The following is a 23,598-nucleotide window of genomic DNA, read 5'->3' as shown; positions in this document are numbered from 1 at the left end:
GTGTGCTAGTGGCAGTGGATTCTGAGGTGGTGGAGGGGGTTGTGGTGGTTAGGATTTTGGGGTGATGCGTAGAGGTGGGTGGTGTGGAGGCTGTTGCAGTGGTCTTTGGCGTGTTGGTGGTTGCCGTCTGAGTTGATGCAGTGGTTCTGGATGTGGTGGAGGGAGAGGTGGTTGGCGTGGTTTTTGGCGTGCTGCTTGGCTGTCTGGTTGTCGAAGGTGTGGTGACTGCAAAGGAGAAAGAAAGCAACTGAAAGGGTGGCGACCACACGTGGGAACGGGGGAAGTAGAGAAGGAGACAAGCAGAGCTCCTTCGGCAGGAGAGCGCCCTTACCTGTAGGCACCGGTGGTGGAACAGAAGTGGTGGTTTTTGGTGTTTCTGGAACACAAAAGAGCAAAGTCACATAGGTGGCGGTGGGAGAGGGAAAAGGCGGGCTCCCGTCACGGCTGGGATTTTGTTTTGCCCAGGGCGCCACACGAGGACATGAGGAACAGGTTCCCGGATGACTGAGCCAAACGAGTCTTGCCCTTTTTAGAGGGCTGGCTTACGTGGGACCTGGAGGTGGGAATCCCTCTGCCCCTTTGGCAAGAGAGGGCTCCTGAAAGACTTGTAAGCTGCTGCTGCAGAGCGACCAAGGAGACTTACCCGTGGTAACTGGGACGGTGGTGGTTGCAGGAGTTGTGGTGGCCGGAGTGCTGGGCGTTTCTGTGCTGGTAGGGGGAGCAGTCGTGAGAGTTGTGGCAGTGGGTACTGGAGTGCTGGTGGAAGTGGAGGTAATGGTTGTGGGCGAGGTGGTGGTGGTTGTGGTGGACGGCGTCGGAGGAGACGGTGTGGAGGGGGGCACGGGTGCTGTTGTGGTTGTCGGGGTTGGTGTGCTAGTGGCAGTGGATTCTGTGGTGGTGGAGGGGGTTGTGGTGGTTAGGATTTTGGGGTGATGCGTAGAGGTGGATGGTGTGGAGGCTGTTGCAGTGGTCTTTGGCGTGTTGGTGGTTGCCGTCTGAGTTGATGCAGTGGTTCTGGATGTGGTGGAGGGAGAGGTGGTTGGCGTGGTTTTCGGCGTGCTGCTTGGCGGTCTAGTTGTTGAAGGTGTGGTGACTGCAAAGGAGAAAGAAAGCAAGTGAAAGGGGGGCGACCACACGTGGGAACGGGGGAAGGAGAGAAGGAGACAAGCAGAGCTCCTTTGGTAGGCTAAGCGCCCTTACCTGTAGGCACCGGTGGTGGAACAGAAGTGGTGGTTTTTGGTGTTTCTGGAACACAAAAGAGCAAAGTCACATAGGTGGCGGTGGGAGAGGGAAAAGGCGGGCTTCCGTCACGGCTGGGATTTTGGGTTGCCCAGGGCGCCACACGAGGACATGAGGAACAGGTTCCCGGATGACTGAGCCAAACGAGTCTTGCCCTTTTTAGAGGGATGGCTTACGTGGGACCTGGAGGTGGGAATCCCTCTGCCCCTTTGGCAAGAGAGGGCTCCTGAAAGACTTGTAAGCTGCTGCTGCAGAGCGACCAAGGAGACTTACCCGTGGTAACTGGGACGGTGGTGGTTGCAGGAGTTGTGGTGGCCGGAGTGCTGGGCGTTTCTGTGCTGGTAGGGGGAGCAGTCGTGAGAGTTGTGGCAGTGGGTACTGGAGTGCTGGTGGAAGTGGAGGTAACGGTTGTGGGCGAGGTGGTGGTGGTTGTGGTGGACGGCGTCGGAGGAGACGGTGTGGAGGGGGGCACGGGTGCTGTTGTGGTTGTCGGGGTTGGTGTGCTAGTGGCAGTGGATTCTGTGGTGGTGGAGGGGGTTGTGGTGGTTAGGATTTTGGGGTGATGCGTAGAGGTGGGTGGTGTGGAGGCTGTTGCAGTGGTCTTTGGCGTGTTGGTGGTTGCCGTCTGAGTTGATGCAGTGGTTCTGGATGTGGTGGAGGGAGAGGTGGTTGGCGTGGTTTTCGGCGTGCTGCTTGGCGGTCTGGTTGTCGAAGGTGTGGTGCCTGCAAAGGAGAAAGAAAGCAAATGAAAGGGGGGCGGCCACACGTGGGAACGGGGGAAGGAGAGAAGGAGACAAGCAGAGCTCCTTCGGCAGGCTAAGCGCCCTTACCTGTAGGCACTGGTGGTGGAACAGAAGTGGTGGTTTTTGGTGTTTCTGGAACACAAAAGAGCAAAGTCACATAGGTGGCGGTGGGAGAGGGAAAAGGCGGGCTCCCGTCACGGCTGGGATTTTGGGTTGCCCAGGGCGCCACACGAGGACATGAGGAACAGGTTCCCGGATGACTGAGCCAAACGAGTCTTGCCCTTTTTAGAGGGCTGGCTTACGTGGGACCTGGAGGTGGGAATCCCTCTGCCCCTTTGGCAAGAGAGGGCTCCTGAAAGACTTGTAAGCTGCTGCTGCAGAGCGACCAAGGAGACTTACCCGTGGTAACTGGGACGGTGGTGGTTGCAGGAGTTGTGGTGGCCGGAGTGCTGGGCGTTTCTGTGCTGGTAGGGGGAGCAGTCGTGAGAGTTGTGGCAGTGGGTACTGGAGTGCTGGTGGAAGTGGAGGTAACGGTTGTGGGCGAGGTGGTGGTGGTTGTGGTGGACGGCGTCGGAGGAGACGGTGTGGAGGGGGGCACGGGTGCTGTTGTGGTTGTCGGGGTTGGTGTGCTAGTGGCAGTGGATTCTGTGGTGGTGGAGGGGGTTGTGGTGGTTAGGATTTTGGGGTGATGCGTAGAGGTGGATGGTGTGGAGGCTGTTGCAGTGGTCTTTGGCGTGTTGGTGGTTGCCGTCTGAGTTGATGCAGTGGTTCTGGATGTGGTGGAGGGAGAGGTGGTTGGCGTGGTTTTCGGCGTGCTGCTTGGCGGTCTAGTTGTTGAAGGTGTGGTGACTGCAAAGGAGAAAGAAAGCAAGTGAAAGGGGGGCGACCACACGTGGGAACGGGGGAAGGAGAGAAGGAGACAAGCAGAGCTCCTTTGGTAGGCTAAGCGCCCTTACCTGTAGGCACCGGTGGTGGAACAGAAGTGGTGGTTTTTGGTGTTTCTGGAACACAAAAGAGCAAAGTCACATAGGTGGCGGTGGGAGAGGGAAAAGGCGGGCTTCCGTCACGGCTGGGATTTTGGGTTGCCCAGGGCGCCACACGAGGACATGAGGAACAGGTTCCCGGATGACTGAGCCAAACGAGTCTTGCCCTTTTTAGAGGGATGGCTTACGTGGGACCTGGAGGTGGGAATCCCTCTGCCCCTTTGGCAAGAGAGGGCTCCTGAAAGACTTGTAAGCTGCTGCTGCAGAGCGACCAAGGAGACTTACCCGTGGTAACTGGGACGGTGGTGGTTGCAGGAGTTGTGGTGGCCGGAGTGCTGGGCGTTTCTGTGCTGGTAGGGGGAGCAGTCGTGAGAGTTGTGGCAGTGGGTACTGGAGTGCTGGTGGAAGTGGAGGTAACGGTTGTGGGCGAGGTGGTGGTGGTTGTGGTGGACGGCGTCGGAGGAGACGGTGTGGAGGGGGGCACGGGTGCTGTTGTGGTTGTCGGGGTTGGTGTGCTAGTGGCAGTGGATTCTGTGGTGGTGGAGGGGGTTGTGGTGGTTAGGATTTTGGGGTGATGCGTAGAGGTGGGTGGTGTGGAGGCTGTTGCAGTGGTCTTTGGCGTGTTGGTGGTTGCCGTCTGAGTTGATGCAGTGGTTCTGGATGTGGTGGAGGGAGAGGTGGTTGGCGTGGTTTTCGGCGTGCTGCTTGGCGGTCTGGTTGTCGAAGGTGTGGTGCCTGCAAAGGAGAAAGAAAGCAAATGAAAGGGGGGCGGCCACACGTGGGAACGGGGGAAGGAGAGAAGGAGACAAGCAGAGCTCCTTCGGCAGGCTAAGCGCCCTTACCTGTAGGCACTGGTGGTGGAACAGAAGTGGTGGTTTTTGGTGTTTCTGGAACACAAAAGAGCAAAGTCACATAGGTGGCGGTGGGAGAGGGAAAAGGCGGGCTCCCGTCACGGCTGGGATTTTGGGTTGCCCAGGGCGCCACACGAGGACATGAGGAACAGGTTCCCGGATGACTGAGCCAAACGAGTCTTGCCCTTTTTAGAGGGCTGGCTTACGTGGGACCTGGAGGTGGGAATCCCTCTGCCCCTTTGGCAAGAGAGGGCTCCTGAAAGACTTGTAAGCTGCTGCTGCAGAGCGACCAAGGAGACTTACCCGTGGTAACTGGGACGGTGGTGGTTGCAGGAGTTGTGGTGGCCGGAGTGCTGGGCGTTTCTGTGCTGGTAGGGGGAGCAGTCGTGAGAGTTGTGGCAGTGGGTACTGGAGTGCTGGTGGAAGTGGAGGTAACGGTTGTGGGCGAGGTGGTGGTGGTTGTGGTGGACGGCGTCGGAGGAGACGGTGTGGAGGGGGGCACGGGTGCTGTTGTGGTTGTCGGGGTTGGTGTGCTAGTGGCAGTGGATTCTGTGGTGGTGGAGGGGGTTGTGGTGGTTAGGATTTTGGGGTGATGCGTAGAGGTGGGTGGTGTGGAGGCTGTTGCAGTGGTCTTTGGCGTGTTGGTGGTTGCCGTCTGAGTTGATGCAGTGGTTCTGGATGTGGTGGAGGGAGAGGTGGTTGGCGTGGTTTTTGGCGTGCTGCTTGGCTGTCTGGTTGTCGAAGGTGTGGTGACTGCAAAGGAGAAAGAAAGCAAGTGAAAGGGGGGCGACCACACGTGGGAACGGGGGAAGTAGAGAAGGAGACAAGCAGAGCTCCTTCGGCAGGAGAGCGCCCTTACCTGTAGGCACCGGTGGTGGAACAGAAGTGGTGGTTTTTGGTGTTTCTGGAACACAAAAGAGCAAAGTCACATAGGTGGCGGTGGGAGAGGGAAAAGGCGGGCTCCCGTCACGGCTGGGATTTTGTTTTGCCCAGGGCGCCACACGAGGGCATGAGGAACAGGTTCCCGGATGACTGAGCCAAACGAGTCTTGCCCTTTTTAGAGGGCTGGCTTACGTGGGACCTGGAGGTGGGAATCCCTCTGCCCCTTTGGCAAGAGAGGGCTCCTGAAAGACTTGTAAGCTGCTGCTGCAGAGCGACCAAGGAGACTTACCCGTGGTAACTGGGACGGTGGTGGTTTCAGGAGTTGTGGTGGCCGGAGTGCTGGGCGTTTCTGTGCTGGTAGGGGGAGCAGTCGTGAGAGTTGTGGCAGTGGGTACTGGAGTGCTGGTGGAAGTGGAGGTAACGGTTGTGGGCGAGGTGGTGGTGGTTGTGGTGGACGGCGTCGGAGGAGACGGTGTGGAGGGGGGCACGGGTGCTGTTGTGGTTGTCGGGGTTGGTGTGCTAGTGGCAGTGGATTCTGTGGTGGTGGAGGGGGTTGTGGTGGTTAGGATTTTGGGGTGATGCGTAGAGGTGGGTGGTGTGGAGGCTGTTGCAGTGGTCTTTGGCGTGTTGGTGGTTGCCGTCTGAGTTGATGCAGTGGTTCTGGATGTGGTGGAGGGAGAGGTGGTTGGCGTGGTTTTTGGCGTGCTGCTTGGCTGTCTGGTTGTCGAAGGTGTGGTGCCTGCAAAGGAGAAAGAAAGCAACTGAAAGGGTGGCGACCACACGTGGGAACGGGGGAAGTAGAGAAGGAGACAAGCAGAGCTCCTTCGGCAGGAGAGCGCCCTTACCTGTAGGCACCGGTGGTGGAACAGAAGTGGTGGTTTTTGGTGTTTCTGGAACACGAAAGAGCAAAGTCACATAGGTGGCATTGGGAGAGGGAAAAGGCGGGCTCCCGTCACGGCTGGGATTTTGTTTTGCCCAGGGCGCCACACGAGGACATGAGGAACAGGTTCCCGGATGAGTGAGCCAAACGAGTCTTGCCCTTTTTAGAGGGCTGGCTTACGTGGGACCTGGAGGTGGGAATCCCTCTGCCCCTTTGGCAAGAGAGGGCTCCTGAAAGACTTGTAAGCTGCTGCTGCAGAGCGACCAAGGAGACTTACCCGTGGTAACTGGGACGGTGGTGGTTGCAGGAGTTGTGGTGGCCGGAGTGCTGGGCGTTTCTGTGCTGGTAGGGGGAGCAGTCGTGAGAGTTGTGGCAGTGGGTACTGGAGTGCTGGTGGAAGTGGAGGTAACGGTTGTGGGCGAGGTGGTGGTGGTTGTGGTGGACGGCGTCGGAGGAGACGGTGTGGAGGGGGGCACGGGTGCTGTTGTGGTTGTCGGGGTTGGTGTGCTAGTGGCAGTGGATTCTGTGGTGGTGGAGGGGGTTGTGGTGGTTAGGATTTTGGGGTGATGCGTAGAGGTGGGTGGTGTGGAGGCTGTTGCAGTGGTCTTTGGCGTGTTGGTGGTTGCCGTCTGAGTTGATGCAGTGGTTCTGGATGTGGTGGAGGGAGAGGTGGTTGGCGTGGTTTTTGGCGTGCTGCTTGGCTGTCTGGTTGTCGAAGGTGTGGTGCCTGCAAAGGAGAAAGAAAGCAACTGAAAGGGTGGCGACCACACGTGGGAACGGGGGAAGTAGAGAAGGAGACAAGCAGAGCTCCTTCGGCAGGAGAGCGCCCTTACCTGTAGGCACCGGTGGTGGAACAGAAGTGGTGGTTTTTGGTGTTTCTGGAACACGAAAGAGCAAAGTCACATAGGTGGCATTGGGAGAGGGAAAAGGCGGGCTCCCGTCACGGCTGGGATTTTGTTTTGCCCAGGGCGCCACACGAGGACATGAGGAACAGGTTCCCGGATGAGTGAGCCAAACGAGTCTTGCCCTTTTTAGAGGGCTGGCTTACGTGGGACCTGGAGGTGGGAATCCCTCTGCCCCTTTGGCAAGAGAGGGCTCCTGAAAGACTTGTAAGCTGCTGCTGCAGAGCGACCAAGGAGACTTACCCGTGGTAACTGGGACGGTGGTGGTTGCAGGAGTTGTGGTGGCCGGAGTGCTGGGCGTTTCTGTGCTGGTAGGGGGAGCAGTCGTGAGAGTTGTGGCAGTGGGTACTGGAGTGCTGGTGGAAGTGGAGGTAACGGTTGTGGGCGAGGTGGTGGTGGTTGTGGTGGACGGCGTCGGAGGAGACGGTGTGGAGGGGGGCACGGGTGCTGTTGTGGTTGTCGGGGTTGGTGTGCTAGTGGCAGTGGATTCTGTGGTGGTGGAGGGGGTTGTGGTGGTTAGGATTTTGGGGTGATGCGTAGAGGTGGGTGGTGTGGAGGCTGTTGCAGTGGTCTTTGGCGTGTTGGTGGTTGCCGTCTGAGTTGATGCAGTGGTTCTGGATGTGGTGGAGGGAGAGGTGGTTGGCGTGGTTTTTGGCGTGCTGCTTGGCTGTCTGGTTGTCGAAGGTGTGGTGCCTGCAAAGGAGAAAGAAAGCAACTGAAAGGGTGGCGACCACACGTGGGAACGGGGGAAGTAGAGAAGGAGACAAGCAGAGCTCCTTCGGCAGGAGAGCGCCCTTACCTGTAGGCACCGGTGGTGGAACAGAAGTGGTGGTTTTTGGTGTTTCTGGAACACAAAAGTGCAAAGTCACATAGGTGGCGGTGGGAGAGGGAAAAGGCGGGCTCCCGTCACGGCTGGGATTTTGTTTTGCCCAGGGCGCCACACGAGGGCATGAGGAACAGGTTCCCGGATGACTGAGCCAAACGAGTCTTGCCCTTTTTAGAGGGCTGGCTTACGTGGGACCTGGAGGTGGGAATCCCTCTGCCCCTTTGGCAAGAGAGGGCTCCTGAAAGACTTGTAAGCTGCTGCTGCAGAGCGACCAAGGAGACTTACCCGTGGTAACTGGGACGGTGGTGGTTGCAGGAGTTGTGGTGGCCGGAGTGCTGGGCGTTTCTGTGCTGGTAGGGGGAGCAGTCGTGAGAGTTGTGGCAGTGGGTACTGGAGTGCTGGTGGAAGTGGAGGTAACGGTTGTGGGCGAGGTGGTGGTGGTTGTGGTGGACGGCGTCGGAGGAGACGGTGTGGAGGGGGGCACGGGTGCTGTTGTGGTTGTCGGGGTTGGTGTGCTAGTGGCAGTGGATTCTGTGGTGGTGGAGGGGGTTGTGGTGGTTAGGATTTTGGGGTGATGCGTAGAGGTGGGTGGTGTGGAGGCTGTTGCAGTGGTCTTTGGCGTGTTGGTGGTTGCCGTCTGAGTTGATGCAGTGGTTCTGGATGTGGTGGAGGGAGAGGTGGTTGGCGTGGTTTTCGGCGTGCTGCTTGGCGGTCTGGTTGTCGAAGGTGTGGTGACTGCAAAGGAGAAAGAAAGCAACTGAAAGGGTGGCGACCACACGTGGGAACGGGGGAAGTAGAGAAGGAGACAAGCAGAGCTCCTTCGGCAGGAGAGCGCCCTTACCTGTAGGCACCGGTGGTGGAACAGAAGTGGTGGTTTTTGGTGTTTCTGGAACACAAAAGAGCAAAGTCACATAGGTGGCGGTGGGAGAGGGAAAAGGCGGGCTCCCGTCACGGCTGGGATTTTGTTTTGCCCAGGGCGCCACACGAGGGCATGAGGAACAGGTTCCCGGATGACTGAGCCAAACGAGTCTTGCCCTTTTTAGAGGGCTGGCTTACGTGGGACCTGGAGGTGGGAATCCCTCTGCCCCTTTGGCAAGAGAGGGCTCCTGAAAGACTTGTAAGCTGCTGCTGCAGAGCGACCAAGGAGACTTACCCGTGGTAACTGGGACGGTGGTGGTTGCAGGAGTTGTGGTGGCCGGAGTGCTGGGCGTTTCTGTGCTGGTAGGGGGAGCAGTCGTGAGAGTTGTGGCAGTGGGTACTGGAGTGCTGGTGGAAGTGGAGGTAACGGTTGTGGGCGAGGTGGTGGTGGTTGTGGTGGACGGCGTCGGAGGAGACGGTGTGGAGGGGGGCACGGGTGCTGTTGTGGTTGTCGGGGTTGGTGTGCTAGTGGCAGTGGATTCTATGGTGGTGGAGGGGGTTGTGGTGGTTAGGATTTTGGGGTGATGCGTAGAGGTGGGTGGTGTGGAGGCTGTTGCAGTGGTCTTTGGCGTGTTGGTGGTTGCCGTCTGAGTTGATGCAGTGGTTCTGGATGTGGTGGAGGGAGAGGTGGTTGGCGTGGTTTTTGGCGTGCTGCTTGGCTGTCTGGTTGTCGAAGGTGTGGTGCCTGCAAAGGAGAAAGAAAGCAACTGAAAGGGTGGCGACCACACGTGGGAACGGGGGAAGTAGAGAAGGAGACAAGCAGAGCTCCTTCGGCAGGAGAGCGCCCTTACCTGTAGGCACCGGTGGTGGAACAGAAGTGGTGGTTTTTGGTGTTTCTGGAACACAAAAGAGCAAAGTCACATAGGTGGCGGTGGGAGAGGGAAAAGGCGGGCTCCCGTCACGGCTGGGATTTTGTTTTGCCCAGGGCGCCACACAAGGGCATGAGGAACAGGTTCCCGGATGACTGAGCCAAACGAGTCTTGCCCTTTTTAGAGGGCTGGCTTACGTGGGACCTGGAGGTGGGAATCCCTCTGCCCCTTTGGCAAGAGAGGGCTCCTGAAAGACTTGTAAGCTGCTGCTGCAGAGCGACCAAGGAGACTTACCCGTGGTAACTGGGACGGTGGTGGTTGCAGGAGTTGTGGTGGCCGGAGTGCTGGGCGTTTCTGTGCTGGTAGGGGGAGCAGTCGTGAGAGTTGTGGCAGTGGGTACTGGAGTGCTGGTGGAAGTGGAGGTAACGGTTGTGGGCGAGGTGGTGGTGGTTGTGGTGGACGGCGTCGGAGGAGACGGTGTGGAGGGGGGCACGGGTGCTGTTGTGGTTGTCGGGGTTGGTGTGCTAGTGGCAGTGGATTCTGAGGTGGTGGAGGGGGTTGTGGTGGTTAGGATTTTGGGGTGATGCGTAGAGGTGGGTGGTGTGGAGGCTGTTGCAGTGGTCTTTGGCGTGTTGGTGGTTGCCGTCAGAGTTGATGCAGTGGTTCTGGATGTGGTGGAGGGAGAGGTGGTTGGCGTGGTTTTTGGCGTGCTGCTTGGCTGTCTGGTTGTCGAAGGTGTGGTGACTGCAAAGGAGAAAGAAAGCAACTGAAAGGGTGGCGACCACACGTGGGAACGGGGGAAGTAGAGAAGGAGACAAGCAGAGCTCCTTCGGCAGGAGAGCGCCCTTACCTGTAGGCACCGGTGGTGGAACAGAAGTGGTGGTTTTTGGTGTTTCTGGAACACAAAAGAGCAAAGTCACATAGGTGGCGGTGGGAGAGGGAAAAGGCGGGCTCCCGTCACGGCTGGGATTTTGTTTTGCCCAGGGCGCCACACGAGGGCATGAGGAACAGGTTCCCGGATGACTGAGCCAAACGAGTCTTGCCCTTTTTAGAGGGCTGGCTTACGTGGGACCTGGAGGTGGGAATCCCTCTGCCCCTTTGGCAAGAGAGGGCTCCTGAAAGACTTGTAAGCTGCTGCTGCAGAGCGACCAAGGAGACTTACCCGTGGTAACTGGGACGGTGGTGGTTGCAGGAGTTGTGGTGGCCGGAGTGCTGGGCGTTTCTGTGCTGGTAGGGGGAGCAGTCGTGAGAGTTGTGGCAGTGGGTACTGGAGTGCTGGTGGAAGTGGAGGTAACGGTTGTGGGCGAGGTGGTGGTGGTTGTGGTGGACGGCGTCGGAGGAGACGGTGTGGAGGGGGGCACGGGTGCTGTTGTGGTTGTCGGGGTTGGTGTGCTAGTGGCAGTGGATTCTGTGGTGGTGGAGGGGGTTGTGGTGGTTAGGATTTTGGGGTGATGCGTAGAGGTGGGTGGTGTGGAGGCTGTTGTAGTGGTCTTTGGCGTGTTGGTGGTTGCCGTCTGAGTTGATGCAGTGGTTCTGGATGTGGTGGAGGGAGAGGTGGTTGGCGTGGTTTTCGGCGTGCTGCTTGGCGGTCTAGTTGTTGAAGGTGTGGTGACTGCAAAGGAGAAAGAAAGCAAGTGAAAGGGGGGCGACCACACGTGGGAACGGGGGAAGGAGAGAAGGAGACAAGCAGAGCTCCTTTGGTAGGCTAAGCGCCCTTACCTGTAGGCACCGGTGGTGGAACAGAAGTGGTGGTTTTTGGTGTTTCTGGAACACAAAAGAGCAAAGTCACATAGGTGGCGGTGGGAGAGGGAAAAGGCGGGCTTCCGTCACGGCTGGGATTTTGGGTTGCCCAGGGCGCCACACGAGGACATGAGGAACAGGTTCCCGGATGACTGAGCCAAACGAGTCTTGCCCTTTTTAGAGGGCTGGCTTACGTGGGACCTGGAGGTGGGAATCCCTCTGCCCCTTTGGCAAGAGAGGGCTCCTGAAAGACTTGTAAGCTGCTGCTGCAGAGCGACCAAGGAGACTTACCCGTGGTAACTGGGACGGTGGTGGTTGCAGGAGTTGTGGTGGCCGGAGTGCTGGGCGTTTCTGTGCTGGTAGGGGGAGCAGTCGTGAGAGTTGTGGCAGTGGGTACTGGAGTGCTGGTGGAAGTGGAGGTAACGGTTGTGGGCAAGGTGGTGGTGGTTGTGGTGGACGGCGTCGGAGGAGACGGTGTGGAGGGGGGCACGGGTGCTGTTGTGGTTGTCGGGGTTGGTGTGCTAGTGGCAGTGGATTCTGTGGTGGTGGAGGGGGTTGTGGTGGTTAGGATTTTGGGGTGATGCGTAGAGGTGGGTGGTGTGGAGGCTGTTGCAGTGGTCTTTGGCGTGTTGGTGGTTGCCGTCTGAGTTGATGCAGTGGTTCTGGATGTGGTGGAGGGAGAGGTGGTTGGCGTGGTTTTCGGCGTGCTGCTTGGCGGTCTGGTTGTCGAAGGTGTGGTGACTGCAAAGGAGAAAGAAAGCAAGTGAAAGGGGGGCGACCACACGTGGGAACAGGGGAAGGAGAGAAGGAGACAAGCAGAGCTCCTTCGGCAGGCTAAGCGCCCTTACCTGTAGGCACCGGTGGTGGAACAGAAGTGGTGGTTTTTGGTGTTTCTGGAACACAAAAGAGCAAAGTCACATAGGTGGCGGTGGGAGAGGGAAAAGGCGGGCTCCCGTCACGGCTGGGATTTTGGGTTGCCCAGGGCGCCACACGAGGACATGAGGAACAGGTTCCCGGATGAGTGAGCCAAACGAGTCTTGCCCTTTTTAGAGGGCTGGCTTACGTGGGACCTGGAGGTGGGAATCCCTCTGCCCCTTTGGCAAGAGAGGGCTCCTGAAAGACTTGTAAGCTGCTGCTGCAGAGCGACCAAGGAGACTTACCCGTGGTAACTGGGACGGTGGTGGTTGCAGGAGTTGTGGTGGCCGGAGTGCTGGGCGTTTCTGTGCTGGTAGGGGGAGCAGTCGTGAGAGTTGTGGCAGTGGGTACTGGAGTGCTGGTGGAAGTGGAGGTAACGGTTGTGGGCGAGGTGGTGGTGGTTGTGGTGGACGGCGTCGGAGGAGACGGTGTGGAGGGGGGCACGGGTGCTGTTGTGGTTGTCAGGGTTGGTGTGCTAGTGGCAGTGGATTCTGTGGTGGTGGAGGGGGTTGTGGTGGTTAGGATTTTGGGGTGATGCGTAGAGGTGGATGGTGTGGAGGCTGTTGCAGTGGTCTTTGGCGTGTTGGTGGTTGCCGTCTGAGTTGATGCAGTGGTTCTGGATGTGGTGGAGGGAGAGGTGGTTGGCGTGGTTTTCGGCGTGCTGCTTGGCGGTCTGGTTGTCGAAGGTGTGGTGCCTGCAAAGGAGAAAGAAAGCAAGTGAAAGGGGGGCGGCCACACGTGGGAACGGGGGAAGGAGAGAAGGAGACAAGCAGAGCTCCTTCGGCAGGCTAAGCGCCCTTACCTGTAGGCACTGGTGGTGGAACAGAAGTGGTGGTTTTTGGTGTTTCTGGAACACAAAAGAGCAAAGTCACATAGGTGGCGGTGGGAGAGGGAAAAGGCGGGCTCCCGTCACGGCTGGGATTTTGGGTTGCCCAGGGCGCCACACGAGGACATGAGGAACAGGTTCCCGGATGACTGAGCCAAACGAGTCTTGCCCTTTTTAGAGGGCTGGCTTACGTGGGACCTGGAGGTGGGAATCCCTCTGCCCCTTTGGCAAGAGAGGGCTCCTGAAAGACTTGTAAGCTGCTGCTGCAGAGCGACCAAGGAGACTTACCCGTGGTAACTGGGACGGTGGTGGTTGCAGGAGTTGTGGTGGCCGGAGTGCTGGGCGTTTCTGTGCTGGTAGGGGGAGCAGTCGTGAGAGTTGTGGCAGTGGGTACTGGAGTGCTGGTGGAAGTGGAGGTAACGGTTGTGGGCGAGGTGGTGGTGGTTGTGGTGGACGGCGTCGGAGGAGACGGTGTGGAGGGGGGCACGGGTGCTGTTGTGGTTGTCGGGGTTGGTGTGCTAGTGGCAGTGGATTCTGTGGTGGTGGAGGGGGTTGTGGTGGTTAGGATTTTGGGGTGATGCGTAGAGGTGGGTGGTGTGGAGGCTGTTGCAGTGGTCTTTGGCGTGTTGGTGGTTGCCGTCTGAGTTGATGCAGTGGTTCTGGATGTGGTGGAGGGAGAGGTGGTTGGCGTGGTTTTTGGCGTGCTGCTTGGCTGTCTGGTTGTCGAAGATGTGGTGCCTGCAAAGGAGAAAGAAAGCAAGTGAAAGGGGGGCGGCCACACGTGGGAACGGGGGAAGGAGAGAAGGAGACAAGCAGAGCTCCTTCGGCAGGCTAAGCGCCCTTACCTGTAGGCACTGGTGGTGGAACAGAAGTGGTGGTTTTTGGTGTTTCTGGAACACAAAAGAGCAAAGTCACATAGGTGGCGGTGGGAGAGGGAAAAGGCGGGCTCCCGTCACGGCTGGGATTTTGGGTTGCCCAGGGCGCCACACGAGGACATGAGGAACAGGTTCCCGGATGACTGAGCCAAACGAGTCTTGCCCTTTTTAGAGGGCTGGCTTACGTGGGACCTGGAGGTGGGAATCCCTCTGCCCCTTTGGCAAGAGAGGGCTCCTGAAAGACTTGTAAGCTGCTGCTGCAGAGCGACCAAGGAGACTTACCCGTGGTAACTGGGACGGTGGTGGTTGCAGGAGTTGTGGTGGCCGGAGTGCTGGGCGTTTCTGTGCTGGTAGGGGGAGCAGTCGTGAGAGTTGTGGCAGTGGGTACTGGAGTGCTGGTGGAAGTGGAGGTAACGGTTGTGGGCGAGGTGGTGGTGGTTGTGGTGGACGGCGTCGGAGGAGACGGTGTGGAGGGGGGCACGGGTGCTGTTGTGGTTGTCGGGGTTGGTGTGCTAGTGGCAGTGGATTCTGTGGTGGTGGAGGGGGTTGTGGTGGTTAGGATTTTGGGGTGATGCGTAGAGGTGGGTGGTGTGGAGGCTGTTGCAGTGGTCTTTGGCGTGTTGGTGGTTGCCGTCTGAGTTGATGCAGTGGTTCTGGATGTGGTGGAGGGAGAGGTGGTTGGCGTGGTTTTCGGCGTGCTGCTTGGCGGTCTGGTTGTCGAAGGTGTGGTGCCTGCAAAGCAGAAAGAAAGCAAGTGAAAGGGGGGCGACCACACGTGGGAACGGGGGAAGTAGAGAAGGAGACAAGCAGAGCTCCTTCGGCAGGAGAGCGCCCTTACCTGTAGGCACCGGTGGTGGAACAGAAGTGGTGGTTTTTGGTGTTTCTGGAACACAAAAGAGCAAAGTCACATAGGTGGCGGTGGGAGAGGGAAAAGGCGGGCTCCCGTCACGGCTGGGATTTTGTTTTGCCCAGGGCGCCACACGAGGGCATGAGGAACAGGTTCCCGGATGACTGAGCCAAACGAGTCTTGCCCTTTTTAGAGGGCTGGCTTACGTGGGACCTGGAGGTGGGAATCCCTCTGCCCCTTTGGCAAGAGAGGGCTCCTGAAAGACTTGTAAGCTGCTGCTGCAGAGCGACCAAGGAGACTTACCCGTGGTAACTGGGACGGTGGTGGTTTCAGGAGTTGTGGTGGCCGGAGTGCTGGGCGTTTCTGTGCTGGTAGGGGGAGCAGTCGTGAGAGTTGTGGCAGTGGGTACTGGAGTGCTGGTGGAAGTGGAGGTAACGGTTGTGGGCGAGGTGGTGGTGGTTGTGGTGGACGGCGTCGGAGGAGACGGTGTGGAGGGGGGCACGGGTGCTGTTGTGGTTGTCGGGGTTGGTGTGCTAGTGGCAGTGGATTCTGTGGTGGTGGAGGGGGTTGTGGTGGTTAGGATTTTGGGGTGATGCGTAGAGGTGGGTGGTGTGGAGGCTGTTGCAGTGGTCTTTGGCGTGTTGGTGGTTGCCGTCTGAGTTGATGCAGTGGTTCTGGATGTGGTGGAGGGAGAGGTGGTTGGCGTGGTTTTCGGCGTGCTGCTTGGCGGTCTGGTTGTCGAAGGTGTGGTGACTGCAAAGGAGAAAGAAAGCAACTGAAAGGGTGGCGACCACACGTGGGAACGGGGGAAGTAGAGAAGGAGACAAGCAGAGCTCCTTCGGCAGGAGAGCGCCCTTACCTGTAGGCACCGGTGGTGGAACAGAAGTGGTGGTTTTTGGTGTTTCTGGAACACAAAAGAGCAAAGTCACATAGGTGGCGGTGGGAGAGGGAAAAGGCGGGCTCCCGTCACGGCTGGGATTTTGTTTTGCCCAGGGCGCCACACGAGGGCATGAGGAACAGGTTCCCGGATGACTGAGCCAAACGAGTCTTGCCCTTTTTAGAGGGCTGGCTTACGTGGGACCTGGAGGTGGGAATCCCTCTGCCCCTTTGGCAAGAGAGGGCTCCTGAAAGACTTGTAAGCTGCTGCTGCAGAGCGACCAAGGAGACTTACCCGTGGTAACTGGGACGGTGGTGGTTGCAGGAGTTGTGGTGGCCGGAGTGCTGGGCGTTTCTGTGCTGGTAGGGGGAGCAGTCGTGAGAGTTGTGGCAGTGGGTACTGGAGTGCTGGTGGAAGTGGAGGTAACGGTTGTGGGCGAGGTGGTTGTGGTTGTGGTGGACGGCGTCGGAGGAGACGGTGTGGAGGGGGGCACGGGTGCTGTTGTGGTTGTCGGGGTTGGTGTGCTAGTGGCAGTGGATTCTGTGGTGGTGGAGGGGGTTGTGGTGGTTAGGATTTTGGGGTGATGCGTAGAGGTGGGTGGTGTGGAGGCTGTTGCAGTGGTCTTTGGCGTGTTGGTGGTTGCCGTCTGAGTTGATGCAGTGGTTCTGGATGTGGTGGAGGGAGAGGTGGTTGGCGTGGTTTTTGGCGTGCTGCTTGGCTGTCTGGTTGTCGAAGGTGTGGTGCCTGCAAAGGAGAAAGAAAGCAACTGAAAGGGTGGCGACCACACGTGGGAACGGGGGAAGTAGAGAAGGAGACAAGCAGAGCTCCTTCGGCAGGAGAGCGCCCTTACCTGTAGGCACCGGTGGTGGAACAGAAGTGGTGGTTTTTGGTGTTTCTGGAACACAAAAGAGCAAAGTCACATAGGTGGCGGTGGGAGAGGGAAAAGGCGGGCTCCCGTCACGGCTGGGATTTTGTTTTGCCCAGGGCGCCACACGAGGGCATGAGGAACAGGTTCCCGGATGACTGAGCCAAACGAGTCTTGCCCTTTTTAGAGGGCTGGCTTACGTGGGACCTGGAGGTGGGAATCCCTCTGCCCCTTTGGCAAGAGAGGGCTCCTGAAAGACTTGTAAGCTGCTGCTGCAGAGCGACCAAGGAGACTTACCCGTGGTAACTGGGACGGTGGTGGTTGCAGGAGTTGTGGTGGCCGGAGTGCTGGGCGTTTCTGTGCTGGTAGGGGGAGCAGTCGTGAGAGTTGTGGCAGTGGGTACTGGAGTGCTGGTGGAAGTGGAGGTAACGGTTGTGGGCGAGGTGGTGGTGGTTGTGGTGGACGGCGTCGGAGGAGACGGTGTGGAGGGGGGCACGGGTGCTGTTGTGGTTGTCGGGGTTGGTGTGCTAGTGGCAGTGGATTCTGTGGTGGTGGAGGGGGTTGTGGTGGTTAGGATTTTGGGGTGATGCGTAGAGGTGGGTGGTGTGGAGGCTGTTGCAGTGGTCTTTGGCGTGTTGGTGGTTGCCGTCTGAGTTGATGCAGTGGTTCTGGATGTGGTGGAGGGAGAGGTGGTTGGCGTGGTTTTCGGCGTGCTGCTTGGCGGTCTGGTTGTCGAAGGTGTGGTGACTGCAAAGGAGAAAGAAAGCAACTGAAAGGGTGGCGACCACACGTGGGAACGGGGGAAGTAGAGAAGGAGACAAGCAGAGCTCCTTCGGCAGGAGAGCGCCCTTACCTGTAGGCACCGGTGGTGGAACAGAAGTGGTGGTTTTTGGTGTTTCTGGAACACAAAAGAGCAAAGTCACATAGGTGGCGGTGGGAGAGGGAAAAGGCGGGCTCCCGTCACGGCTGGGATTTTGTTTTGCCCAGGGCGCCACACGAGGGCATGAGGAACAGGTTCCCGGATGACTGAGCCAAACGAGTCTTGCCCTTTTTAGAGGGCTGGCTTACGTGGGACCTGGAGGTGGGAATCCCTCTGCCCCTTTGGCAAGAGAGGGCTCCTGAAAGACTTGTAAGCTGCTGCTGCAGAGCGACCAAGGAGACTTACCCGTGGTAACTGGGACGGTGGTGGTTGCAGGAGTTGTGGTGGCCGGAGTGCTGGGCGTTTCTGTGCTGGTAGGGGGAGCAGTCGTGAGAGTTGTGGCAGTGGGTACTGGAGTGCTGGTGGAAGTGGAGGTAACGGTTGTGGGCGAGGTGGTGGTGGTTGTGGTGGACGGCGTCGGAGGAGACGGTGTGGAGGGGGGCACGGGTGCTGTTGTGGTTGTCGGGGTTGGTGTGCTAGTGGCAGTGGATTCTATGGTGGTGGAGGGGGTTGTGGTGGTTAGGATTTTGGGGTGATGCGTAGAGGTGGGTGGTGTGGAGGCTGTTGCAGTGGTCTTTGGCGTGTTGGTGGTTGCCGTCTGAGTTGATGCAGTGGTTCTGGATGTGGTGGAGGGAGAGGTGGTTGGCGTGGTTTTTGGCGTGCTGCTTGGCTGTCTGGTTGTCGAAGGTGTGGTGCCTGCAAAGGAGAAAGAAAGCAACTGAAAGGGTGGCGACCACACGTGGGAACGGGGGAAGTAGAGAAGGAGACAAGCAGAGCTCCTTCGGCAGGAGAGCGCCCTTACCTGTAGGCACCGGTGGTGGAACAGAAGTGGTGGTTTTTGGTGTTTCTGGAACACAAAAGAGCAAAGTCACATAGGTGGCGGTGGGAGAGGGAAAAGGCGGGCTCCCGTCACGGCTGGGATTTTGTTTTGCCCAGGGCGCCACACAAGGGCATGAGGAACAGGTTCCCGGATGACTGAGCCAAACGAGTCTTGCCCTTTTTAGAGGGCTGGCTTACGTGGGACCTGGAGGTGGGAATCCCTCTGCCCCTTTGGCAAGAGAGGGCTCCTGAAAGACTTGTAAGCTGCTGCTGCAGAGCGACCAAGGAGACTTACCCGTGGTAACTGGGACGGTGGTGGTTGCAGGAGTTGTGGTGGCCGGAGTGCTGGGCGTTTCTGTGCTGGTAGGGGGAGCAGTCGTGAGAGTTGTGGCAGTGGGTACTGGAGTGCTGGTGGAAGTGGAGGTAACGGTTGTGGGCGAGGTGGTGGTGGTTGTGGTGGACGGCGTCGGAGGAGACGGTGTGGAGGGGGGCACGGGTGCTGTTGTGGTTGTCGGGGTTGGTGTGCTAGTGGCAGTGGATTCTGAGGTGGTGGAGGGGGTTGTGGTGGTTAGGATTTTGGGGTGATGCGTAGAGGTGGGTGGTGTGGAGGCTGTTGCAGTGGTCTTTGGCGTGTTGGTGGTTGCCGTCAGAGTTGATGCAGTGGTTCTGGATGTGGTGGAGGGAGAGGTGGTTGGCGTGGTTTTTGGCGTGCTGCTTGGCTGTCTGGTTGTCGAAGGTGTGGTGACTGCAAAGGAGAAAGAAAGCAACTGAAAGGGTGGCGACCACACGTGGGAACGGGGGAAGTAGAGAAGGAGACAAGCAGAGCTCCTTCGGCAGGAGAGCGCCCTTACCTGTAGGCACCGGTGGTGGAACAGAAGTGGTGGTTTTTGGTGTTTCTGGAACACAAAAGAGCAAAGTCACATAGGTGGCGGTGGGAGAGGGAAAAGGCGGGCTCCCGTCACGGCTGGGATTTTGTTTTGCCCAGGGCGCCACACGAGGACATGAGGAACAGGTTCCCGGATGAGTGAGCCAAACGAGTCTTGCCCTTTTTAGAGGGCTGGCTTACGTGGGACCTGGAGGTGGGAATCCCTCTGCCCCTTTGGCAAGAGAGGGCTCCTGAAAGACTTGTAAGCTGCTGCTGCAGAGCGACCAAGGAGACTTACCCGTGGTAACTGGGACGGTGGTGGTTGCAGGAGTTGTGGTGGCCGGAGTGCTGGGCGTTTCTGTGCTGGTAGGGGGAGCAGTCGTGAGAGTTGTGGCAGTGGGTACTGGAGTGCTGGTGGAAGTGGAGGTAACGGTTGTGGGCGAGGTGGTGGTGGTTGTGGTGGACGGCGTCGGAGGAGACGGTGTGGAGGGGGGCACGGGTGCTGTTGTGGTTGTCAGGGTTGGTGTGCTAGTGGCAGTGGATTCTGTGGTGGTGGAGGGGGTTGTGGTGGTTAGGATTTTGGGGTGATGCGTAGAGGTGGATGGTGTGGAGGCTGTTGCAGTGGTCTTTGGCGTGTTGGTGGTTGCCGTCTGAGTTGATGCAGTGGTTCTGGATGTGGTGGAGGGAGAGGTGGTTGGCGTGGTTTTCGGCGTGCTGCTTGGCGGTCTGGTTGTCGAAGGTGTGGTGCCTGCAAAGGAGAAAGAAAGCAAGTGAAAGGGGGGCGGCCACACGTGGGAACGGGGGAAGGAGAGAAGGAGACAAGCAGAGCTCCTTCGGCAGGCTAAGCGCCCTTACCTGTAGGCACTGGTGGTGGAACAGAAGTGGTGGTTTTTGGTGTTTCTGGAACACAAAAGAGCAAAGTCACATAGGTGGCGGTGGGAGAGGGAAAAGGCGGGCTCCCGTCACGGCTGGGATTTTGGGTTGCCCAGGGCGCCACACGAGGACATGAGGAACAGGTTCCCGGATGACTGAGCCAAACGAGTCTTGCCCTTTTTAGAGGGCTGGCTTACGTGGGACCTGGAGGTGGGAATCCCTCTGCCCCTTTGGCAAGAGAGGGCTCCTGAAAGACTTGTAAGCTGCTGCTGCAGAGCGACCAAGGAGACTTACCCGTGGTAACTGGGACGGTGGTGGTTGCAGGAGTTGTGGTGGCCGGAGTGCTGGGCGTTTCTGTGCTGGTAGGGGGAGCAGTCGTGAGAGTTGTGGCAGTGGGTACTGGAGTGCTGGTGGAAGTGGAGGTAACGGTTGTGGGCGAGGTGGTGGTGGTTGTGGTGGACGGCGTCGGAGGAGACGGTGTGGAGGGGGGCACGGGTGCTGTTGTGGTTGTCGGGGTTGGTGTGCTAGTGGCAGTGGATTCTGTGGTGGTGGAGGGGGTTGTGGTGGTTAGGATTTTGGGGTGATGCGTAGAGGTGGGTGGTGTGGAGGCTGTTGCAGTGGTCTTTGGCGTGTTGGTGGTTGCCGTCTGAGTTGATGCAGTGGTTCTGGATGTGGTGGAGGGAGAGGTGGTTGGCGTGGTTTTTGGCGTGCTGCTTGGCTGTCTGGTTGTCGAAGGTGTGGTGCCTGCAAAGGAGAAAGAAAGCAAGTGAAAGGGGGGCGGCCACACGTGGGAACGGGGGAAGGAGAGAAGGAGACAAGCAGAGCTCCTTCGGCAGGCTAAGCGCCCTTACCTGTAGGCACTGGTGGTGGAACAGAAGTGGTGGTTTTTGGTGTTTCTGGAACACAAAAGAGCAAAGTCACATAGGTGGCGGTGGGAGAGGGAAAAGGCGGGCTCCCGTCACGGCTGGGATTTTGGGTTGCCCAGGGCGCCACACGAGGACATGAGGAACAGGTTCCCGGATGACTGAGCCAAACGAGTCTTGCCCTTTTTAGAGGGCTGGCTTACGTGGGACCTGGAGGTGGGAATCCCTCTGCCCCTTTGGCAAGAGAGGGCTCCTGAAAGACTTGTAAGCTGCTGCTGCAGAGCGACCAAGGAGACTTACCCGTGGTAACTGGGACGGTGGTGGTTGCAGGAGTTGTGGTGGCCGGAGTGCTGGGCGTTTCTGTGCTGGTAGGGGGAGCAGTCGTGAGAGTTGTGGCAGTGGGTACTGGAGTGCTGGTGGAAGTGGAGGTAACGGTTGTGGGCGAGGTGGTGGTGGTTGTGGTGGACGGCGTCGGAGGAGACGGTGTGGAGGGGGGCACGGGTGCTGTTGTGGTTGTCGGGGTTGGTGTGCTAGTGGCAGTGGATTCTGTGGTGGTGGAGGGGGTTGTGGTGGTTAGGATTTTGGGGTGATGCGTAGAGGTGGGTGGTGTGGAGGCTGTTGCAGTGGTCTTTGGCGTGTTGGTGGTTGCCGTCTGAGTTGATGCAGTGGTTCTGGATGTGGTGGAGGGAGAGGTGGTTGGCGTGGTTTTCGGCGTGCTGCTTGGCGGTCTGGTTGTCGAAGGTGTGGTGCCTGCAAAGCAGAAAGAAAGCAAGTGAAAGGGGGGCGGCCACACGTGGGAACGGGGGAAGGAGAGAAGGAGACAAGCAGAGCTCCTTCGGCAGGCTAAGCGCCCTTACCTGTAGGCACTGGTGGTGGAACAGAAGTGGTGGTTTTTGGTGTTTCTGGAACACAAAAGAGCAAAGTCACATAGGTGGCGGTGGGAGAGGGAAAAGGCGGGCTCCCGTCACGGCTGGGATTTTGGGTTGCCCAGGGCGCCACACGAGGACATGAGGAACAGGTTCCCGGATGACTGAGCCAAACGAGTCTTGCCCTTTTTAGAGGGCTGGCTTACGTGGGACCTGGAGGTGGGAATCCCTCTGCCCCTTTGGCAAGAGAGGGCTCCTGAAAGACTTGTAAGCTGCTGCTGCAGAGCGACCAAGGAGACTTACCCGTGGTAACTGGGACGGTGGTGCTTGCAGGAGTTGTGGTGGCCGGAGTGCTGGGCGTTTCTGTGCTGGTAGGGGGAGCAGTCGTGAGAGTTGTGGCAGTGGGTACTGGAGTGCTGGTGGAAGTGGAGGTAACGGTTGTGGGCGAGGTGGTGGTGGTTGTGGTGGACGGCGTCGGAGGAGACGGTGTGGAGGGGGGCACGGGTGCTGTTGTGGTTGTCGGGGTTGGTGTGCTAGTGGCAGTGGATTCTGTGGTGGTGGAGGGGGTTGTGGTGGTTAGGATTTTGGGGTGATGCGTAGAGGTGGGTGGTGTGGAGGCTGTTGCAGTGGTCTTTGGCGTGTTGGTGGTTGCCGTCTGAGTTGATGCAGTGGTTCTGGATGTGGTGGAGGGAGAGGTGGTTGGCGTGGTTTTCGGCGTGCTGCTTGGCGGTCTGGTTGTCGAAGGTGTGGTGCCTGCAAAGCAGAAAGAAAGCAAGTGAAAGGGGGGCGGCCACACGTGGGAACGGGGGAAGGAGAGAAGGAGACAAGCAGAGCTCCTTCGGCAGGCTAAGCGCCCTTACCTGTAGGCACTGGTGGTGGAACAGAAGTGGTGGTTTTTGGTGTTTCTGGAACACAAAAGAGCAAAGTCACATAGGTGGCGGTGGGAGAGGGAAAAGGCGGGCTCCCGTCACGGCTGGGATTTTGGGTTGCCCAGGGCGCCACACGAGGACATGAGGAACAGGTTCCCGGATGACTGAGCCAAACGAGTCTTACCCTTTTTAGAGGGCTGGCTTACGTGGGACCTGGAGGTGGGAATCCCTCTGCCCCTTTGGCAAGAGAGGGCTCCTGAAAGACTTGTAAGCTGCTGCTGCAGAGCGACCAAGGAGACTTACCCGTGGCAACTGGGACGGTGGTGGTTGCAGGAGTTGTGGTGGCCGGAGTGCTGGGCGTTTCTGTGCTGGTAGGGGGAGCAGTCGTGAGAGTTGTGGCAGTGGGTACTGGAGTGCTGGTGGAAGTGGAGGTAACGGTTTTGGGCGAGGTGGTGGTGGTTGTGGTGGACGGCGTCGGAGGAGACGGTGTGGAGGGGGGCACGGGTGCTGTTGTGGTTGTCGGGGTTGGTGTGCTAGTGGCAGTGGATTCTGTGGTGGTGGAGGGGGTTGTGGTGGTTAGGATTTTGGGGTGATGCGTAGAGGTGGGTGGTGTGGAGGCTGTTGCAGTGGTCTTTGGCGTGTTGGTGGTTGCCGTCTGAGTTGATGCAGTGGTTCTGGATGTGGTGGAGGGAGAGGTGGTTGGCGTGGTTTTCGGCGTGCTGCTTGGCGGTCTGGTTGTCGAAGGTGTGGTGACTGCAAAGGAGAAAGAAAGCAAGTGAAAGGGGGGCGACCACACGTGGGAACGGGGGAAGGAGAGAAGGAGACAAGCAGAGCTCCTTCGGCAGGCTAAGCGCCCTTACCTGTAGGCACCGGTGGTGGAACAGAAGTGGTGGTTTTTGGTGTTTCTGGAACACAAAAGTGCAAAGTCACATAGGTGGCGGTGGGAGAGGGAAAAGGCGGGCTCCCGTCACGGCTGGGATTTTGTTTTGCCCAGGGCGCCACACGAGGACATGAGGAACAGGTTCCCGGATGAGTGAGCCAAACGAGTCTTGCCCTTTTTAGAGGGCTGGCTTACGTGGGACCTGGAGGTGGGAATCCCTCTGCCCCTTTGGCAAGAGAGGGCTCCTGAAAGACTTGTAAGCTGCTGCTGCAGAGCGACCAAGGAGACTTACCCGTGGTAACTGGGACGGTGGTGGTTGCAGGAGTTGTGGTGGCCGGAGTGCTGGGCGTTTCTGTGCTGGTAGGGGGAGCAGTCGTGAGAGTTGTGGCAGTGGGTACTGGAGTGCTGGTGGAAGTGGAGGTAACGGTTGTGGGCGAGGTGGTGGTGGTTGTGGTGGACGGCGTCGGAGGAGACGGTGTGGAGGGGGGCACGGGTGCTGTTGTGGTTGTCGGGGTTGGTGTGCTAGTGGCAGTGGATTCTGTGGTGGTGGAGGGGGTTGTGGTGGTTAGGATTTTGGGGTGATGCGTAGAGGTGGATGGTGTGGAGGCTGTTGCAGTGGTCTTTGGCGTGTTGGTGGTTGCCGTCTGAGTTGATGCAGTGGTTCTG

General features: G+C 58.5%; 1 protein-coding gene across 1 annotated transcript in view; it reads right to left on the bottom strand.

The window, feature by feature from the left end:
* Positions 1 to 23,598, bottom strand: part of MUC6 (mucin 6, oligomeric mucus/gel-forming) — an 81,713-nt gene that overhangs the window by 16,623 nt on the left and 41,492 nt on the right. Inside the window, exons 36-66 of the mRNA XM_083459391.1 lie at positions 22,913 to 22,957; positions 22,356 to 22,805; positions 22,044 to 22,088; positions 21,718 to 21,936; positions 17,144 to 17,593; positions 16,832 to 16,876; positions 16,276 to 16,725; positions 15,408 to 15,857; positions 15,096 to 15,140; positions 14,540 to 14,989; positions 14,228 to 14,272; positions 13,672 to 14,121; positions 11,934 to 12,383; positions 11,622 to 11,666; positions 11,065 to 11,514; positions 8,460 to 8,909; positions 8,148 to 8,192; positions 7,592 to 8,041; positions 7,280 to 7,324; positions 6,724 to 7,173; positions 6,412 to 6,456; positions 5,856 to 6,305; positions 4,988 to 5,437; positions 4,676 to 4,720; positions 4,120 to 4,569; positions 3,808 to 3,852; positions 3,251 to 3,700; positions 2,939 to 2,983; positions 2,382 to 2,831; positions 2,070 to 2,114; positions 1,513 to 1,962 (exon numbers count right to left, since the gene is read on the bottom strand). Of these exons, the coding sequence (XP_083315517.1) occupies positions 1,513 to 1,962; positions 2,070 to 2,114; positions 2,382 to 2,831; positions 2,939 to 2,983; positions 3,251 to 3,700; positions 3,808 to 3,852; positions 4,120 to 4,569; positions 4,676 to 4,720; positions 4,988 to 5,437; positions 5,856 to 6,305; positions 6,412 to 6,456; positions 6,724 to 7,173; positions 7,280 to 7,324; positions 7,592 to 8,041; positions 8,148 to 8,192; positions 8,460 to 8,909; positions 11,065 to 11,514; positions 11,622 to 11,666; positions 11,934 to 12,383; positions 13,672 to 14,121; positions 14,228 to 14,272; positions 14,540 to 14,989; positions 15,096 to 15,140; positions 15,408 to 15,857; positions 16,276 to 16,725; positions 16,832 to 16,876; positions 17,144 to 17,593; positions 21,718 to 21,936; positions 22,044 to 22,088; positions 22,356 to 22,805; positions 22,913 to 22,957 (8,454 nt within the window). The remainder of the gene's footprint in view (positions 1 to 1,512; positions 1,963 to 2,069; positions 2,115 to 2,381; positions 2,832 to 2,938; positions 2,984 to 3,250; positions 3,701 to 3,807; positions 3,853 to 4,119; positions 4,570 to 4,675; positions 4,721 to 4,987; positions 5,438 to 5,855; positions 6,306 to 6,411; positions 6,457 to 6,723; positions 7,174 to 7,279; positions 7,325 to 7,591; positions 8,042 to 8,147; positions 8,193 to 8,459; positions 8,910 to 11,064; positions 11,515 to 11,621; positions 11,667 to 11,933; positions 12,384 to 13,671; positions 14,122 to 14,227; positions 14,273 to 14,539; positions 14,990 to 15,095; positions 15,141 to 15,407; positions 15,858 to 16,275; positions 16,726 to 16,831; positions 16,877 to 17,143; positions 17,594 to 21,717; positions 21,937 to 22,043; positions 22,089 to 22,355; positions 22,806 to 22,912; positions 22,958 to 23,598) is intronic.

The sequence above is a fragment of the Podarcis liolepis genome (genome assembly GCF_965112155.1).
Source record: "Podarcis liolepis genome assembly, chromosome: 1".
Lineage (NCBI taxonomy): Eukaryota > Metazoa > Chordata > Lepidosauria > Squamata > Lacertidae > Podarcis > Podarcis liolepis.
Note: the sequence above shows the minus strand (reverse complement) of the source record. Positions and strands in the feature narration are given on the sequence as shown.